The 21,060-nt window shown below is 43.5% G+C and overlaps 1 protein-coding gene across 3 annotated transcripts; it reads right to left on the reverse strand.

The window, feature by feature from the left end:
* Window positions 1-11,827: 11,827 nt before the first annotated feature.
* TMEM200C (transmembrane protein 200C) lies at window positions 11,828-19,534 on the reverse strand. Of its 3 annotated transcripts, none has more exons than XM_045005850.1 (3): window positions 19,032-19,534; window positions 16,916-17,016; window positions 11,828-16,228 (listed from the first exon to the last, which is right to left on the reverse strand). In XM_045005850.1, exon 3 carries the CDS (start codon window positions 16,183-16,185, stop codon window positions 14,596-14,598), a length of 1,590 nt encoding a protein of 529 aa, XP_044861785.1. In that variant the 5' UTR covers window positions 16,186-16,228; window positions 16,916-17,016; window positions 19,032-19,534; the 3' UTR covers window positions 11,828-14,595. The 3 variants fall into 3 exon arrangements, with proteins under 3 accessions (XP_044861785.1, XP_044861783.1, XP_044861784.1); XM_045005848.1 differs by having other exon boundaries at window positions 16,916-17,020; XM_045005849.1 differs by lacking the exon at window positions 16,916-17,016.
* Window positions 19,535-21,060: the final 1,526 nt, after the last annotated feature.

Here is a 21,060-nt window from a genome sequence, read left to right on the forward strand (position 1 = left end):
ATCTACACTGAAATAAAAGACCCATGGCATGGCCACGGTGGCCCAGATCAGTTGACTTGGGCTCATGAGTCTTGGGCTGCATAGACAATCGGGCTCGGGCTGAAGACCGAGCTCGGGGACCCTCCCCCATCATAGTGGCCAGAGCCTGAACATCTACACAGCAATTTTACAGCCCCGCAAGCCTGAGTCAGCTGACCCTTGCCTGCTGCTGGTGGTTACTTGCTGTGTGGGCAGCTCCTACATCTCCCATGATGCACCACTTCCCCTCTTCCAAGAGAGGAGACCATGGTGCATCATGAGAGTAGTAATCTGACTAAGGAGCTTGGCCTATAGAGGGGAAAATAGGAGCCTGAGGGACCCAAACTATAATTCCCATGAGACACCATAGCAGCATTTCAAATCAAAGTATTTCCAATACTTTCTGCCAGAAATCTAAACTTTTTCATGGGGGGGGGGAGAGATTTTTTTACCAGCTCTACTGTAAAATATTTATTACTGCTGGTGATATAGGAGCCTAAAACAATTCAGCCTGAATGGGCAGGACTGCTAGTTAAAAAGTAGATATATTAAATAAATTAAATTAAAAATCTTCCACTTGTAAACTGACCAAAGTTCAACTGAAGGTCATTTGGAGACCATAAATATGCAATAAGATTCTGGCAAGAGTAGCTGCAGGCCTATTTCTGGTTATTTCTGGCAGCCCTAGTTAAGCAGTTCTCTCTTACTTGAAGTGTGTTATAGAACTGCCAGTCCACAGAGCTGAAAAATTAGGCAAACCTCCAAAAATTATGAGATTGCCTTCAAAATCATTTAAAATGAATACCTTTGCATGGGCTTTTTATTTTCCTTCTGAGTTTTGAGCCACTATGGTTCACATTTTAAGGTTTTTCTCGGCGGCCATGAGAGCTAAAAACTTTATTTAAAAACAAACAAACCAAAAAAATCTGCAATTCTCACCTAATATAAGATTCTAGTGCCTGGAGCACCTGTGAGCCTGCGGTGGACCTGTGTTGCTAACCTGTGAGCTGGTGATACACACAGTATGCTACTAAGCATCTAAGACACCAGTGTACCATAACATTCATACCTCTAGAGGGGTTGGTTACACTATTATAAGAATCAGCATTGAGAACTATCAGGTGATTATTTGATTTATGCACTGCGGAGAGTAGACAGCAGTGGCTGGGTATTCAAGGCCGTGCCTAGGGAGCTGACATGAATGTATCACTGTTGTTGTTTGAGGGAATAAGAGAGCCTGCACAAACTGGGGGTGTGACAAAATATGTGGCTAAGCATGCATCCAGTGTCTCAGACCAGGGCTAACATTATGAAGGCTGGTGCAGTAAGGAAACTCTCACTATGCAGCCCAGTCGCTCCTAAGCATATAACACGTGGCAAGAATAAAAGGGCAATGTAACATCAGACAAAAAGGGCACAGGTATCCACAGTGGCAGCAACTATGCAGATTACACAGAAGCAGCAGCAAGAGAGGACATAGTGTTATGTTCTACCCTTATACTCCAGTCTGGCCCTGATATCACAGACATGACAGATGGAATGGCTGGTAAGAATTTAGTGAGTGTGACAGACACAGAACACGAGCAGCTGATAATTCTGCAACATACTTGTTACTCGAAGGTGACAGGCACATGCTCCTTAGAAGCAAAGGGCAATTTGTATAATGCGGTACCGCCAACACAACTGGGGAAAGGAGCACAAGCCGCACCTTGCATGCTGTTTAAAAGTTGAGACTTAGTGCCAGCATCCTATTGCCCATATTGTGTGCTGCCCCATCCATTGACTGGCAATCATTCGTGCATTACCTCAGTGCAGGGGCCTTGGTACTTTCTGTGACAGACTTTTACTCCAGGTGTTTTGGGTCTCCCATCTTCTGAGGCACTCCCACGGCTTTCATGAGTTCTGGATGTGTGGGCCCTCTTTATTTTGACTTTGTTGGTGTTACCGCTTTTTCTGTAATTCTTGGCAAGTTCGCACTACACCACCATTTCTGTCCTACTTCCTAATTGCCATGCTTATGCCTTTAAAACATTGCTATGATGGGAGCAGCCATTGCCTCATTACATATTCTAGGACACCTGTTTTAAATTCTTATGCATATGTTGCACCATATGTTATGCCACAGTTCCAAAGAGTTCTCAGGATTTGGCTCAGTTACTGGCTGTGTGCAAAAACTGTATATATCACTTATGCGTAAACATGATGATTTACACACACACACGATCTCCCTTTAGCATGCAAATTTCTGCACAAATTGTTTTTTCACTTGTAAACTAAATAACTGTGTACACATTTTCCCACGCTATTTAAATCACACCTCGGCACCTGCACAGGTTGTGATCTCTCTGAAAAGTTGGCCACTGATGTTTTCTGAGCAGGCCTTGAATTCCCTGTGTGTTTGTACATCTCTTGGCACAATGGGGTCCCACGCTTCATTGAGGTCTTTGGACACTACTGTAATGCTGCTACTAATCATGTAAGATCAAGTGCTAAGGCCATTTAAAGCATTACTAGGGGCGGTGATCAGGCACTTTGAATCCAAAGGATATTTCAATCAAACAATTCTAAGTAGCTTCTTTCATTGAGAACATTTACAAATATAATTATACATGCATTGGCAGAAGTGTGTGGGGTTTTTAAGAGGGTGAGAATATTCTACCTGCTGAGAGGCTTAGTTTGAAATTGTAAAAATGAATCATATTTATATATTTTGCAAAACATACAAATTTGAAGCCTTTACTGTAGAACAGGCAGTCTGCCCTGCTTATTTTTAAATCAGACAGGAACAGGATTTGATTACCTGACTAGCAAAATATATGTTATATAAATATGCATGTGAGTAAACATGGAATAAATGATGAAGTGGTGTAGCACAGAGATTTTGCCAGCATGAGTGAGACACAGGTGCATTATCACTAATGTTAAAGTCCTGAATGAGTTGCACCGGGCATTCCAAACGCATGCTGATGAAAGCTTTTGACTGCACAATCATGAACACTGTTTGCTACCTATGTTATAGAACTACTTTAAGAATGTGTAAAAACACCCTTTTTGTGTGCTGCCATGAAGCGTGATCTGCCTCTAATCTTTATACAGGCTTTCGTGGAACGTATCCCTCTTAGATAGGTCATGGGCCTCCACTTTTCTCAAAGGGGAGCCATATGGCTCTGCTACTCCATGAGTGGGTCCCTGGCTTCAGTACTTATTTCCCACGGTGGCTCATCAGGTCCAAATGAGTTTGGACTCCTGTGGGAGACTTACCCTTTTGGAGCTATGCAACCAACAGCTGTTTGCAGTGACCTAGGACAAGACCTTATTTATTAGACAACAGGAGTACAGTATTTAGGAACACTGGATTAAATATAATTATACATACATTGCCGGAGGAAGATAAAGCAAACCTAAATGCATAACTTTCACCCCAAACTTAGAAGGAAGACTTCATGCTGGCAGCAGACCTTCCTCTTCGTCTCCCAGTCAGTCCCCGCCTGTCAGCTTTTCACTGTCTCGCCCGGGCAGCTTCTCCCAATTTTTTCAATCCCCACTTATTTTTCTGAGCCCAGTCCTGCAATGGTTTATTGTTCTGTTTGATCTCCCCCTCTCCCATCACAGCTATACACCTGCCTCTTGTATCTGAGTGTTTGCAGAGATGCTCCTTACCTGGGCTCTTGTTTTACCATTCCTGCTTGATTTCTTTAACAATCCCTTTTGATAAAATTCAGAGCAATTAACCCACCATAAACAACCACACATTCAGAAAAATAATATACCTATTTCCCAGTTCGTCACATGCAATACCTTTGTTTCCCTCCTTCCCCTGCAAAGCAAGATGTCTTAATTACCAAGATTCCAACTGCATAGAGCTCAGATGGAGCCATAAAAAAAACTCTTAAAATTGCTTTTCTATACCTTAAATTCATCATGCTTTTAAGTCTGAAATCTCAAATCTTTCCAAAGCAATCTGGTAATTGCAAATCCCAGTAGGGTAAATCTTCTAGTCCCTGCAAGAATGAGGGATATTGGACATTAAAACAATTAAACTTTTAGAGAAATATTATTTAGCAAAACTGATTCAGGGCTGAATCTTACCCATCCTATGCTTTAGGTAGGGGTAGTTGTGAGGGAGAAAGAGGAAATGTTTTTCTAGCAGGTTGTTTTTTTTTATTTTAATTTTTTTTTGAATGGCAGCTGTTTGAAACTGTTCAGGGGGTTTTAGCATTAGAATAAGCCTTGAGATGGATTAGGGGCAGTCAAAGGTGTGAGATGAATGTATTTATCAGATGGCCTTGATGTCACCTCTATGCATCTCTGTGAGAGAATTTTTATAACCTCTTTCCCCCTACCCATCCTCCCAAAAAATGACCACATGCAACAAACCCAACTCCATGATACAGCTTTGCTGGGCAAATGATAACTCAATAATTTAAATACAACCTTAAATATTATTACTTAATTTTTTTTTCATTTTTACAGTGGCAGCAAAGTTTAAGAAAACTCTGAAGATTAGAATTTCAGAAATACTAAATGTACTGGTTTCCTTCATTACTTTGCTGACACAAAACAAAAAACAAACCCTTACATTAGTGTCAACTTTGTATCGTTTCAGTTTTGGAGGTGTATAAACCTCTATACAGAAGGGTTTATAGCTTTAATTGACCCCGGGCATGAAGGGTCAATTAACATGACATCCTCTCGTCATGATTCCCCACCTTTCAGTGGAGAAGTGTGCTCAGCCATCTCCACCATCCCATCTTCCAGAGCCTGCAGAAGCCTCTCCAAGTTTGCTTGGGGTATGTCCTGTGGTTCAGGATGGAGACTGCCCTGTGAGAAACTGCACATTGTCTTCTTACTATGCCCACAGAAAATTGGCAAAAAAGATAGTACAGCCCTTATTCCTGGTTGCTGAATTATTTAAAACACATATTTGGCTAAAATGCCAGCGTGATTTTTATCTATGTTAAACAGAACATTCCACTGAAGAGTTGGATACATAGCTAGAGTAGTTTGCCAGAAAAACTTGCCATTGAGAAATTTGTCTTTCAATGTTGCCTATATTAGAATTAACAGAACTGGCTGGTGAATCATTACGCTGTATACGATGCTTATTTGAACAGAGACTAAACTAATTCAGTAGTGGAATGAAAAAATACAGCAAGCATTTTATCTTAATATATCTCTTCAACTGTAATGAATTAAAATGCATTGAATACTTTTGACTTTGGGCCACATTGTCCCTTTGCATCCACAATTAAGAATAAGCAAAACAGAAGAAAGTTAGCCCTGAAACCCTAGTAATAATCCAGAAGAAAGTGTTCCAGCACATGAGGCATGATGACTTGGTCATAGTTCTCTCAGTGAAGGGGTGTGCACATGTAAAATTATGCAAAAGCTAGGTGGGGTCGTGCATCTCATCCTCTGCACTAGATCCACCAATCAAAACAAGCAGAAAAAAGCCTATCTACCTGAAATAGTATTCTCACAATGGCTGTGCAGAAAACACACTGCAAAGACAATGCACTGTGACAATAGAGACAGTGTTAGGCAACGGGCCAGGAAATGCATCAACCCTCAATGATAAAGGAAGCAAATAGGGGCTCTACTACCCCCGACTCAGAACTGCTTGCTAAGTATCCACAGCAAGTGCATAGCATCACTCTCTGCCATTCCAAATACCTGTCCTTTCTTCTCAGTCTCCTGTTTGCACTTCCTGGCTGTGTGTGATGACTGGTGGATACAATGAAATCTGTGACTGGGTTGCAGAGGTTACTGTCTAACCTCTTTAACTTATTTGTGCCTCCTCCTACCTTCAGTTGTTCTGAACACTGTCTCTCGCTCTTTTAAGTGCTGTGTCAGGACAGCTATGCTACTTCTTTCCCATTCTGCTGGCTTTTATCACCTTCTGAGTATCTTCTGGCACCTGCTAGTCCCAAATGACAGCTGATTAGAGTACAGTAGGTTGATTGTAGATATGAAAGCATAATTTACCTGTGATGAGAGTTTACAATCTAAACAAAGACAAAGGGTGGGAAAAGAGGTACAACATACAAACAAAGAGATTAGGGTTAGGGATGGTGTCATGTTGTCAGTCATGCCATATTTAATATCACATCACTGTAGTTTTTAAATTACAAACATTTTGTTTTGAAAGGAGGATGAGTGAGATACTTGGGGGTTGAAGTGGTAAAGAGGAAGGGATGGTTGGGGTAAGTGAAGGCAGTGGGGAAAGGAAGCCAGAAGGGGGAGCGGAGGAGAGAAGGAAAGGGGAAAGAAGGAGGGAGAGATGCATAATGGGGAGAGATATTGAGGTTGGGCTGCTGAAGGGTTGCAGAGGTAAGGCAGGGGTGGGCTAAAGGGGGACTGACAACTGATAGCTATAGAGCAAAACAGAAAAATAAAGCAGAGTCCAAATTTCAGAGCTGAATGAAAATCAGAAGGCTGTGGAGGCCTCTCCTGGCTGCTGCTGCTTTTCCCCATGGGCAGGGGTGGGACAAGTATTTTGAGCAGATTGCTTTGGGCCAAGTTGGATAATAGGAAGGGTGGTGGAAAGGCCCTGACTTACCCTCTCCTCCCATACACACACAAAGAACGGAAGCTGAGGCCAGGTAGTTTGAGGAAGGAGCCCCGAGTGTCTGGGATTTTTATAGTCTGCTCCCTGTAAGCACCTCTCAACTGCTACTGGTGTTCCCAATGTTGGGGCAGAGAGGAGAAGCTGTTGGATTCAGTGTCAGTGCAAGATTCCTCTGGTTCTGGGAGAGCAGAGCTACCGGTGGGATGCTGTTAAAGTTAATTTGTGGTTTGCTTTGGAGTCTAGGACAGCAGCAGTTGGGAGGCTTTAGTAATGAGTCAGAAGAAAAATGTTCATGCTGGAGCTGGAGGAAATTGCTTTTAGGTTGCAATTGAAGAGCTAGACAAGAGGTTGGCAGAATTTATGTAGGTGAAGTGTGTAGGAGATGGTCATTTAAAGTATAACTTGTTTAGCGTGTCTGTGCTTTAGAATAATTGTTTTAGAGAATCATAGTTGAGGGTTCTGCTCAGGGAGTAAGAAGTGAAATGGGTTAGCCATAAGTGGAAGTTTATTTGGAACTTTCTGAGACCTGCTTCAGTCCATATATGGACAGCAATAAACTGGGAGTTTCCTAGAGAACCATGGGAGCTGTGGCTCCTATAAGGCCTTTTGAAGTGTTCCACAAGCCACTGCTTCGGGGGCCATGCAGGGAACTGTGGCCATATGGCAACATGTATGCAATGATACCATATGAGGTTGAGTTGGCTAATTTACCCCACCTCTCCAAAATGATGTCATAAAGGGAATTGGTATCTTGTAGCATGAGTTGTTTCCATCTGTCTTTCTCCAGCAAGCCCATGATAGAGCACCATAATTTTAATTCAAGCTTTCACTCTTTCAAGCTTTTCATTCATTAGTTCTTGTTATCCTTTTAGAATTATCTTTACTGCTGCTAATGTAACATTTAACCTATGTGGTGTCATTTGTGGATTTCAAATGCACCCATCACTAGGGTATCTAGGCATCCAATACAAAACTACTCAACCCCCCCTCCAAACGACTGCAGTCTAAATAGGCTCATTTTCAGTCTCCTCTCTCATCCCACACTACCCATTTCCCTTAGAATGTGCTACCTTCCTGAGAACTGATTTTGGATTATGTAGAGATTTGCTTGGCTGTTTAGAAACCTACATTACTAAGGGAAGGCCTACTTGAGAAGAGAGTCCTGGACTCTGCTTTGAACCCAGTATGAGCTCATTTGGGATGGTAGGGAGTTCTGAGATTTGAGTCAGTTTGAGATTACAACTGGCATTTTGCCATTGAGGCATGGTTGATGTTATTGTTTAAATCCACTTTTACCCTTTCCAGTCTGTGTTTTGCTGTAAAATGAATACATTTGTCGGTACTTTGCTGTGTTCAGCACTAGGTGAACTGTAAAAATGGAATGCTGCTGCCAGTTTAAATGCTTCTTCACTCTAGTATCCATGCTCTCTGCAGACTGAAGCATTTCTAAATGTGTGCTTGAATTAGATTTCCTCTCCCTATTTTTTTTTCACAGTGGAACCACTCAACCAACATTCTCTTCTGGCACATAATAAAAAATCAGAAGTACATAGTTATCACATTGTTAGTGAAACACTCAAAGGATTCTTTTTTCTTTAAATATCTTACATTTTTCTTATCAACACATGATATCCCTAAATGATAATTAATCAGCAGTGTCAATAAATCAGGTGATTTTCTCCAGTACAAATTGAATTAAACTAGCAATAGAAATGTAAAGAATTGTGCAAGTATCCTCAGCATAGACATTAGATTTAGTTCTCCAAACCATTCTAGTTCTGAGACTTGTGTGGTTACATAAACAGAGGAGGGATTAGTATTTAGGTCACTCAATGAGCCTTTAGAATTCTATTGCTTGGCTTGAAGCATTCTATTTTTCTTCACTACAAGCCACAGCTACCGGTACTTTGTCCTCGTAAAGTGTCCAAGATTTAGTCATTTGACAAATATTTTTTTGCTTGCTGTATTATTACCACAGTAAATTAATAACCTGTGTCAGGTTTAGACTACAAAGGAAAGTACATCCCTCCCTCCCCTCATTAAAACTTTGGAGTTAAACCAAAACTAATGTATAAATTCTCTGGTACACTTTCAAATCATAGAATATCAGGTTTGGAAGGGACCTCAGGAGATCATCTAGTCCAACCCCCTGCTCAAAGCAGGACCAATCCCCACATGGCCTCCTCAAGGATTGAGCTCACAATCCTGGCTTTAGCAGGCTAATGGTCAAACCACTGAGCTATTCCTCCCCCACTTAATGTACCAAACAATTCTGTACCAGTGATTTCAGTGGGAGTTAGGCATCTTTGAGGATCTGGGTCTTAGCATCTTTCTGGCATGGTTCTCTCTGTTTCTTAGTCTCTCTGTTCCCCACTTTACAGCACTTTCCTACCTCACAGGGATGTTTTGGGGATAAGTACATTAAAAACTGTGAGATGCTCGGGTACTGCAATAATCGGAGCCATAGAAGTATCTTGGATATTAACAGCTGAGATCAAAATGTCTTATTTTAAAATGCATTGGTGGTGTAAATCTGCTGAAGTAGAAGACATGCTATACTGTATACAACCCTAATAGTATTAAAATACGTTTCAAGAATAAGGCCCCCATCTCTCCTACAGCTCCCGTAGGGCATCACACTGTGGTAAGTGGGCCACACAAACCTTGTAGTTGGCCAGAGAGGATTTCCCTTGGTGCAGGCACTGTGGAGTCTTGGTCTGGGATCCTTACACAAGACTCTTCACAAGCCCTGATGAAAGGGGCATGCCAGTATCATTGGGAGCCTCTTAGGAGCAAGAGAGAAGTCCCTGTAGGGTGCGCTGCTACCATGCTTCTGAGCTGCGGAACCATCCAGAGGGAGCCCTCGGGAGTTACTGGCCATTCTTAGCCCAGAGAAGATGCTGCCAAAGTTGTTGTAAATTATAATTTTTAAAAGGTTTAGCTAAGCTATTAAACTCTGTTCCTTTAAAACAGCTAATATCCGCTTTGAAAGACTGTGCCTTTTCCATGGTTTTGAAAGGTGAGTTGCATTTCCTATGTCTCCATCTTCTTCCCAGCAGGAGGTCTAGTTTAATGAAGTATCAGCAAAATGTCAGCTGCCATCAGTGGCTTTGTACAGGTATTGAACCCACTGCACACTTGAAAACACTGGTTTCAATAGGCATAGAGGATGCAAGTCCCCATGCTTTGTTTTCTCTACTGTCATGCAAACTCCCTATCCATACCCCTACAATAAACATGGCTACCTCAAGTTCCTATTTTTTCTAGCTGACATTTAAAAAAAATAAAAAACTAACCTGCCCCAGCTTAATTGTCTTTTATGTACTTAGACATTTCAGTAAAATAACTCGATAGTTCCTCCTTTTACTTGGTAATAAACACATCCTGGACTAATAGATTCTGTTCCCTTCAGCATCTGAGTTTATTTAGCCCAGGGGGTAGATAGTAAAAGATTGAATGCCCAAAATATCATCTAAATAATCCTAGTACATTCTTTCTTTCTTATTGTATTGGGCTTTGACTGCAAAGTTTAGTTTGGAATTGGACTCAAATTTTCTCAAAGTTCAGGAAGGGCTAGTTGGATTTGAGGTTCATTCTCACCAGAATGAAGAGGGGGAGAGTGGGAAGAGGATAAAAGAAGAAAACCCCACAAGTAAGTATATCTAAGACAGAGCCTTCTCAATACCAAAGAAGGAAAAAGAGCAGAAAGTTCATGGGCCTAGATTCTCAACAGTGATTAGTGATTTTAGGTGTCTTCATTTTGGGGTGCCCATTCCCTGAATATCCGGCCACTTTTAAATATCTCTACTTGGGCACCCAAGATGTGAGGCACCCTTTGAGAATCTTGGCCTTGAAGCCTATAAAGCACCTGGCCATGCAGACTTATTTACTTGAGAAGCACTGAGAAACTAGTGATGGGCACAATTTCAATAATAAAAAGGAACCCTTAAGATAGATATAAATATATAATTTTATATAAATATAAAATCCTCAAATACTTTTCTATTAAGATTTACTTGAATAAAATATTGAATTCACTTCAGTGATATTTGTACCCCCTTTGGTGTTTGCTTTCTGGAACTACTCTATTGAATGAGTTTACTGGCCAGAATCTTTGCAGAAATAGTGAATTTTAAGAGACTATTAACAGAAATTGAATTTGAAATGTACATATAAGTAGTGCCCGAGCAACTGTCAAAGCAAGACTGATAGATAAAACAAGGAACTGAGTGATGCAAAAAAAAGGATAGTCACACACTCTCCATCAACATCATTTTCAGTGACATTATTCTCCATTCCCCACCTCCTTGTTTCCTCTCCTGGGTCTGGTCCTTACCGAGCCTCTAGGCTTCACATCTGTTTCCCCCCTTTGTCTTATAGACTAGTTTAAAACAAGTATCTGTGTTATAAAAGGATAGTGGCAACTTTATGGCCAGTCATACAACTGCCCTGAGGAATTCAAGCAGAAACCCAACTTTTTCTCAAGGAATTTTTCTTAGGACCTTGGTGGAATAGTTGGTCTCTGCAGGTCTTTTGCTTTTAATATGTTAGCTTAGTGCACACATCTGATAATTTATGTTTGTTATATTCAAAATGTATTTGCAAGAGATACAGATCGTGTTATGGGTACAGATCCTAAGCCTCCAAAAGGCATGTGGAGGAACCAGTTGGGGGCAAGTTGTGGGGAAGGGGTTGGAAGGAGGAACTCAGTGCCCAGGAGGGGACGGGAGAGGACAGGGTTGGGAAAGGGAAGAGAGAGGAGAGAAACTGAGGGGGAAAAGAGTGAGCAAGTGAAGGTTGATTCATAGAAGTGGTAGGGGTAGGGGCAGGTCCAGGAGGCAAGGGGAAAAGCCATGTGCCAGATGGGGCAGGAACAGGGAGAGATGAATGTCCAAAAGAGGCGGTACTCAAAGAGTTATGTCACCAGGTCTAATGCCATTAAAATGGATTAGGTTATCCTTCTCTATCAACCAATCTCAATTTGACAGCATTAGGGATACTTTAATATTAACAGTATGAACATTCACACAAGAAACCTGCTGCTGATAGGAGTTAAGCTTATCCAACCAGAAAACAGAAACACTAACCTTTGACCAACATTTCCATACAAAAGTAACTCACTCAGCTTGAGTTTTGAACATACAGAATGCAAAGTCTTTACACAAATTATTCTGTGAAAAACTGTAATTAGCAAATAAATGTGCAAAAATATAGGGATTCATGGACAATTTGCAAATTGGAAAAAAGGCTTCATCTGTTTATTAGATTAATTGCTACAAATTATTCACTCAGCTCTACTAGCCACTGAAGTGGAATTTCATTGGTCAAGCTCAGTTCTGTATACAAACATTCTGTTATTCAATATGTTCAGCAACCTAGGAGAAGTCTAAAACAGTACTTATTGAAAAGGATGATACTTGAAATTGAGTTGTGCTATTTAAAAAGGCTTCCTGACTGTATTTTGACTCATTTAATGGATTCTGAAATACAGATAACAAATTTTGTAATAATCTCAATGAAATAAAATACTCTCTCACTGTCCTACAAAAAGAAAAAAAGCCCCCGAACTCTAGCCCAGCAATTTAAAAGTACTTTTCTTCTAATCAAATAAAAGGTTTGGGTCGCATCTTGTGTTATCTTTAAATAAAAGTGATTGTTATTGCTTAGATGGCTGGATAAACTTTTACTGAATGAGAATAGAAACAGTATATATGATATGATTTTTTTCAGATTTAAAAAAAATCTGTCATTTTTCCACTATGGTCCCAACCCTGCAATGAGGTTTGGTGGGTAGACTCCTGCTCTGCACCCATGTGGATTTGAATAGGCACCTTCCCAGACAGGATCAAGGCAAATCTCCATAACTGTGTATAACTAGCATCCTTGTCTCAGTGCCTGACGACTCTCTTCTGATATTTCAATAGATGTCTGCTGGAAATCATGGGGAAAGCACAGAACAGCAGTTTCCTTCTAGCTGTTAGGACTAATGTTGAGCCAGAAGTAATCATGTTGAAATCAGTTCGGATTAAATTGCCTTCTAACACCATTAAGCTGCCCACTTTATGCAGGGCCTAGTCATGTTTGTTTGTTTATCTTTTTGTAAAGCAAATTAGTGTTCCAGCCTACGCACATAGTTTTAAAACATATTTTGGTCACTTCCACACTGGCTGGCTAAACAACATTAGATAGCAGTTTAACAAGAACAGTGCTTCAACAAAGTTTATATGCTTACTTTACTCATTTGCCATTGACAATACGTGAGGTTGTGATGCTTGTGCCTTTCTGTTGCCAAAGGGAACTTCATTTCCTCATTGGAAAATTGTAGAGCCTCAAGATGGCAGTCTCTTATCTGATATTTTTAAAATTATTCATTCTTATATTTAATAATTGTTGCTGTTCACAATTAAATGTACTGATCAGTATATTTATTATATTGTACCTATATTTAATTATTAGATATGTACTAAATACTAATCTATTATGGAAACTTTAATTGAGAGAGAAAACCAATGCACTACTTACATATCATATTGTTTAACTTCAGTAACTCTGTAGTTAACATAATGAAACATCATATGCATATTAAATATATATTTGAAATAGAAAATGTTGTTGGTATCTGAAATTAGGATTTGAAAGAGATTTTTCTAGTAAATTAAACAAATGCCAGTCTTATAATCATTAAAGTTAAATAATTCCCAGTTACCAAATAGTTGTTTGATTCACATATTATATATATAGTCCAACCATCAGGAAACATGCTATTTCACTCTCAAGGTGAAATCCTGCCTCCATTGAAGTCAATGGCAAAACTCCTATGTAATTCAATGGGGTCAGAATTTCACCCTCAGAGTATAGGACAATTCGCATCCTTAAAGGTAAGCATGTGCATAAGTGTTTGCAAGATTGGAGCCTTAATTGTAAAAAAAAACCCTTAATCTTAGAGTGACTGTTCTTGGGGAAGTAAAAGATCTATGAAATATGGGTCATTGTTTCTGAGATTAATGTATTAGTCATGAAAAATCTAATTTTAATGGAAGGTAAAACCTTAATCAATTTTTCTCTTTAGAATCTTGAAATCTCTGATTCCTTACCATCTAAAATTCCTGTTAAACAAGGGTTAGAAGTAGAGGCAGAATCTGCTGCTTGTACTAAAGTGCAGTGTGCTCAGCGATTGAACCCAAATATCTTTGTTTAGAAAATATTACTAAATTACTATTACCATGTGAAAAGCAACATAAACAAACCTTCTTCCTTTCTACCTTGTCTCTAATACTGAATAGTTTGATACAAACGTTTTCTTTGATCTGTAAGCGCTGTAGGGGGGAGAACTGTTTTAATATGATTAAACATTTTAAAAAAAAAACTTTTATTAATGCTATTGGTACATGTGTGATAATACTTAATAAAAGTATCATCTCTTCTTAGGTCTCTAATTTAAGACTGTAACAGTTCCAATTAAATTATCAGAGCTCTGTCCAGCTCCACACACTCCTCCCTTGTCACCTTTCCAGAATTTAAACAAATGCCTGTAGGCGTGTTCTTTGTGAAGATACTTCATCCATAAGGCCCTGCCAACTTAAATGATTTAACCAAAACAAAAGGGGAGAGCTCAGTTTTGCTGAAGGAAAACCACTTTGCTCTGGAGCTAGAACAGGAGGTGGTGGTTTAGAAACAGTTAGTGACAAACCAGCATCAGAATACCCAAGGAAGGGGGTGGGGCACTTAGAAATTAAAACTATAAAGTGCGCAGTTATGTTGTCCAAAATTGTATTCTTTTGCTTCGAAGAACTTGCTGGACTACTGGTGTGTAATACAATTTGGTTTGCATGGAACATACAATCACAATCGGACAGAAAGATTTTGTTTGTTTGTTTCCTGGTGTCATCTAGGGGCAATTATTGAATGCAATTCCAGGATAACATACTGCAGCTCTTTGGATATTGACCGGGTTCCGTCCTCAAGCAGGAAGAGGGCTTGCAAGTTGTCCTGATGCTTTCTCTGTTTGTTCAAACGCCCGTGCTTTCCAGTTCCCCATCCTCCAGCCCTACCGTGGCGTGCGACCTGGAAATCATGAAGAGCTTCTCTTTATTTGTATATTGTCTCTGAATTTGCTGAGGTTGCTGCGCTGTTTGTTGTTCGCTGGCTCCCGCTAGGGGGCCGAGCTCCCCTTTTGGGTCCTCCTCACAGTCCTGGGTTTTCCGGGCTGGAGTGTTGGCAATAGACTCCAAGGAGGTGCCTGCCTCCTCCAGGTGCGTGTAGCCCTTATTGCTGCTGGCTGGGTCGGCCGGGGAGCCCCTCCTGCCCCCAGGCGGGGTGCAGGGAGGCGAGCCGCCCAGATCCAGAGATCTGGAGTAGGGGGAAGAAGCAGCCTTGGCTAAAAGGCTGGTGGAGTCCAGCTCCCTGCTGCTAGCCCGAGTCTGAGGGGGGCCAGGGGAGAGGGGCCGCCTGGCGTCAGGCAGGCAGCTTGTGCTCTGGCGCCGCAGTACCCGCTTGTGCCTGCGCCCCTGCTCCGGCCCAAGGGGGCTGCCGAGCTCGCTCCGGCTCAGCTCGAACTCGCCCCGCGGGCTCGCCCGGGCCCCGAGCTCTCCCGGCGGCCGCCGCCAGCCGCAGCTCTCGCCGCCGGCCCCGTCGGCCTGGCCCAGGGGCAGCAGCGTGAAGGCGCTGAGCGAGGAGCCCACCAGGGAGCTGGCGGGGCTGCAGGGAGGGGTGGCGGCGCCCAGCGGGCGGCCGGCCAGGGCGGCTCGCTCCCGGTAGATGCTGTAGACGGCCTCGGCCAGGCTGGGCGGGGAGGCGGAGAAGGAGGAGCAGCGGGGCGCGGGGGCGCCCAGGGCCGGGGGCCAGGTGCTCTGGGCCAGCCTGGCCGCGGCGCCTAAGGCTTCCCCGCCGCCGCCCCGCCCGCGGGCCTGCTGCACGTAGCTGACGAAGCCATTGAGCGGGGCGGCGGCCGGGCCCCCGCCCTCCTTGGCCCGCAGGCTGTGCGCGTCGATGACGGTGGAGTAGAGGTCCCGCAGGTTGATGATCTTGGTCTTGCGGTCGCGGTTCTCGTGCAGCACCGCGTTGGCGCAGATGAAGAGGAAGATGCCGATGCCCATGATGAGGGGGCCCAGCACCTTGAGCTTGTCCGAGTGCAGGTAGCCCGAGAAGAGCTGGAAGAGGAAACCCACCGAGGAAGGGGCCGGCGCGGCGCGGGGGGACCCCCGGCTGCTGCTGCTGGAGGAGGAGGAGGAGTTGGCTCTAGGGGTGTCTGGGTGGGATCCCCCTTGGGCCCCCGGCTGGCCCCGGCTGGAGCGGTTTTTGGTGGCGCCGCCCTGCGCGGGCAGGTTTTTGCTCCCCCCGAGGCTGCCCTCCCGGTAGACTGGGCTGGGTTTGGGCCAATAGCCCACCACGGCCAAGGCGATGCCCACCAGCAGCACCAGGATGCCGCAGAGGGCGATGAGCCCCGAGACGGAACACAACTTCAGCTTCCCCTTCACCACCACCACGTCGTTCTTGCGCTTCTTTTTGGCTTTGCGTTTGCGTTTGGGGGGCTGGCTTTGGGGTCGCAGGGGGTCCTGTTTCCTGGCCGAGATCCTCAGGAGGCCTCCAGTGGCGATCATGGCTGGCTACCCAGGGCACTGCTCCCTAGAGCGGCTCCAGCTCCTGCAGCAAAAGGGAGAGAAGAGGGTGAGGGCCGGGGACAGAGCTGGAGGAGCAGATACCTCACAAAATGCCCGGGCTTTAACACAGCCAGGGAAATCCATTCTTAGCTAAAGTCCTGACAAGCAGGGTCTCAGTCACTAACAAGCTGGGCCCTCTTACGCATCCAGACAGCCAAGATAGCAACGTTAGGTAACCTGGGAAGAAAAGCAGCCATGTGTCCCTCCCATGACGTTGCTCAGTTCACTCTTTGCAAACAGCTAATTGATTTCTGTAGATTCCAAACGAGTTAAGGAAAGAGTCGTGTCACCAGTGCAAACAAACAGAAGATCATCCGTGCTGGGTAGAGAATGAGTCTGCAGGGCAGCCTGCTCCTGTCGTTAAAGAACCTGCTGAGCTCTTTCCTGGGCCCTGTTCCTCTAAGGGGGTCACAGGGTTGCACTGCACAGTGTGGGGGGTTGGTGTTAGCAGAAGTATCACGCAGAAACCAGTGCCTTTTAGTGATCTGGATATGTTGGAAATAAAACCAGACGGGCAATAAGAATTGTTTTATGGATGTCATTGATTTTATTACACTGCTTAAACATAGCTGAAGGATTTTAACCGATTATGTACTTTTTGTGTCAGTGAATGGGAAATTAATTACTGGAAATACAGAAGGGAAGCATTTGAATACCCAGATAATAGTACCTTTTGGAAGCTTCTTCCAGATCATTTCCTTCATATTTTAGCTGCAGTGATCTAGAAACCCATCCTCTTCTGCTTACGGTATGGGTACATCATCTGGACAGCTGCCTGATTTGGAAACATGTATGATGTTCAAAGTAACTGGTTATGTAACAGCAATGATTGCCCCTCCCCCCCTCCATGTTAAAATGTAGCTGGTATATAAAGATAGTATGTCAAATCTTATTAAAGAGTGAATCACCATGAAAAAAACAGAGAATGCGTCGGGAAACTGGCATATGAAATAACATTGTTACTTTATTTACGGGATCGTCAGGATTCATCATCTGAGTATTCAAATAGCTGGGAGACAACTAAGTATGAACAGTTCATACGATATTGCAAACCGTTCAGGGAAGCTTTGATAAGCTAAAGAAGGGGCTTTTCTCTCATTTTGGGGGAGCGTCTACACTAATGTCCAGGAAGGAAACATGACTGCTATCAATACAATATGCTTCATAAAGTTACATTCCTTGCCTTGAAAGCTGGTTAACAGCATCTAAAGTGATCCCTCCCCCCACCCAGCTTCTAAATTTCGTTTCTTTCCTTTTCCCAAATAGCCCCAGAGTCGGCAGTTTTGCGTTCTATTTGTTCTGAATGTATTTTTCCATAAAATAATGGTGTTATCGCTGAGGGCACTGTTTTGAGAGAATCTACAATATATCTGAGAGTAATTTAACAATGAATGGAGTCTTGCCTCCTCTTTCCTATTGTCAGACCATGTATTTGCTTTTTTTAGAATGGTTTGGTACACAAGTGTAATTATCCGAGCATGATTTCTTTTTAAGTGGTGGCTTAGTTTGTGATCTGATACTCCCCACTACACAAGATGCTGTCTCAGTTAAGATGGAAAAACAGATGGCAATCAGACCTGAACAACGTTTGCAATCAATATTGCCTTGACACTTCGTTTTCAATACGCAGAAACAAGGGTGGATGCGTGGGAGGGTGGGTTTTTTTTAAACCACCAACTATTATTAATTATTGTATTATTAGAAAACAGCGAAAGTCAAACAGACGAAAGACACGGTATACAATCACATTCCATATAAACTGGATGTGGTCTGTAATCATTAACAAACTGATACTTATGTCATAGTGAGCACTATTTAAATAATCCCCAGAGGATATGTCATGTTTTAACCCGGATCTCCATGACTATTTTAAGGATGCTCTGCAAAGACCGAATAGAATTGTTAATCTCACTCAGTCACAGGTTTTAAAACGTACACGGTGGGGGCTGGATTAACACTTTGTTTCCTGGACACTAATAACAGATTAAGATGCTCGTTTATCTGTTATTGACCAATACAGGATTTTGTGTTGCTTCAGCTATTTGTATGTGCAGAAAATGGAAGAATACTCTCAGTTCTGGGGGAAATGAATTATTTGGAAGGATGTTAATTTGCAGCGATTGATAATTTGCTCGACATCACTTAGGACACTTTCTAGCATGCTGCAATAGATTTTGCAACGTTTACCAGCGACTAAAATGTTGTGGCTGACATGCTTTGCAGTATTTCTTTATACATAAGGGAGTTAGCAAAGTTGCCAGTTTACGTGGGGTGTAGTTTCGATGCAGTTTCCAGTATATACATGGCTGGCTGGCTGGCAGAATGTCTAACAATGAAGCTGCCTGTTAATGAGGTAGGTCTGTAGCTATTGATTGAGTACCGCTCGCCAGGCGGTCTGCCAGGACTTTGAACTTTTGGTTGCTTCTACTAATGAAGGCTCAGAGCGTGTGCAAAATCCAGCAAGGGTCCCTAACCCGGCTGGGCACCGAAACCAGGACCAAAGACGTGAATTGATTTGGCAACCAGCCAACAGCCCGTTGTAAATTTCCCACCCCGCCCCCGGTTTTATAACCACATCAACGCGATGGACTAATTTTGTCGCCTCCAGGAAAGTAATGGGGCCATTCAATGCTGAACTGCTGCCTCTGAATTTCTCCAAGGCAGAGAAAATCGACCTCCCCGCGTCCCACTCCACCCCCACCCCAGACCAGACTAGGGTGAAAAAAACCCTCGGGATCGTGGGCGAAATTATTGCTCAAAATGGCAGCAAGTCTAACCTCACTTACCCAGGAAGACTGGGGCGGGGGGGAATCAAAGCTGGCAGCGAGGAGCTCAGGCACCATCAAGAAACCATGGAGAAACTTTCCAGCCCAAGTGGACATCTCAGCGCAGACACAACCCCTCCAGATCCGTAATCTCGCCCTTGCTCATAATCCCAGCAGAGAACGCGGGAGGGATCGACCGGATCTTGTCAGCCCCCTCGGAGCCCCCGGACAGAGCCATTCCAAGGAGTTTCCTAGAAGTGTTGTGCTTTCTCCATCCTTCATCCTTCCCTGCTTGTTTTATTGTTTCCCCCTGCCTGCCAGATGCAGCCTCCTCCTCCTCCTCCTCCTGTCTGTGGTGGCGGTTGTTGCTAGTTGATTTGCCAGCCTGGCGGAGTTGCTGCTTCCTGCTTCTGCTGCTCTTGAATGGTGCTCAGGCAGCAGCTGCTGCTGTGCTGGCCGGACTCGGTGCTGTTGCTAGGAAACAGGAGCCATGACACAGGGAAATTGCTGCAGGATGGCAATCATTACCCTCCTAACTCGCCTCTTTAGGAACCGTCCCCCCATCCACCCTTCCCTCCTCCTCTCTCCTCCCTCCCCCGGCCTCCCATGGCTGCCGCCTGTTCCTCCATGCCCACCTGCAAGTAACAAGGTGAGCTTGCCTGCCCCGATCCCTTCCCCTGGCCTCCAGAAGCAAAGCGGATGGTGCCATGGCATTGTCTGCAGCCAGCCCCGTGGAGGGTCCCAGCTGGATCTCTCTCTGCCTCCTGCGCTTTCTTTGCAGAACTACCTGTCTGATCGACGAGGTCGCAGGGGAGATTAAATACAGTCAGACATTGGTTCCTTCTCTTTCTTCCCATCAAATATTTCACTGGCTCTTTGAGAGAAATCAGGGAAGCACCAAATGCATCATTTTTTAAAAAGTGCTTCCCTCGATTTGTGAACATTTTGGGGGGGGGAGGGGAATCTGAAGTGTGGCTGAGCACAGCTGGTTTGAGGTGTAGTCTCTTCTCCCTACTGATCTGTCAATCTCTTGTCAACAGCTATCTCTTGTTCAGTCTCCGGCTGAGTGAGACTCTGGCTGATTTTGTCGCCTTACTCCTGATACATCTCAATTCTTTGGGCTTCCTCCCTGAGCAGCAAGCAGGGGGAAAAGTGGGAGGTTTTCTGTCTATGTTCACTAGAAATAATCTCCAAGTAACATTCTCCCTTCCTGTGCTCTCACCTAGTGTATGCAAAACAGGAGAGAGATGGTGTTTTCAAGATGAAATGATTCTGTTTGAAAAGGGGAAACACCAGAGGCAGGGAGATCAAGAGGATTTCTTTTTTTAATCCAAGGAGTGATCCAAGGAACAGATGAAAAGAGGGAGAATGTAAAAAAGGAAGAAACCGACAAACTGATGGCCAAGATATGAGATCTGGCCTTTATAGATACCAGGAAACAAAATTCAGCTTTGAGCGTCTTTGGGAAGATACTTCTTAAACTGAAGATATACAAAGCTGCGTGACTGAAGGCCACCGAATACAGCCCACAGTGTCTTACTGAAGTGTTTCTCTTACACCTACCATGTTGAGGTAACAGACCCATGGGTGATTGCACTGGGTGTAAATCAGGGGAGAACTTGGTCTTTATTTGGTGGCTACCGCTAGCCAGAAAGGCAGGTTAAACAAAACAGCCTAGTGAATGTGGAAGTCTCGATGTCTATTCAAGCTAAAGAGGATTCTGGCCTTTGATCAAACAGTCCTTTCTCCTCCACCTCTGCTTGATCTATTGAGAGGCATGAATATCCCGTGTTCAACTAACTACAAGTCTCCAAGGGACAATAAAAGGAAAGTTTTGAATCTGAAACTGAGATTTTAAAAATATAGGGCTCTACACAGAATGGAAGAATTGTAGGGAGAGGTTAAATATACATTTCATCAGGTTTTTGCTATTCAATGCCTTTGACCCCAGCTATCATTGCTTGATCTGAGAACAAACAAATCCCGAAGGGGCATATTTCCTATATGCATTTTAATCTCTGCTGAAAGCTGTATTGTCAAAATGGCTTGG

Source organism: Mauremys mutica, chromosome 2 (assembly GCF_020497125.1).
Source record: "Mauremys mutica isolate MM-2020 ecotype Southern chromosome 2, ASM2049712v1, whole genome shotgun sequence".
Lineage (NCBI taxonomy): Eukaryota > Metazoa > Chordata > Testudines > Geoemydidae > Mauremys > Mauremys mutica.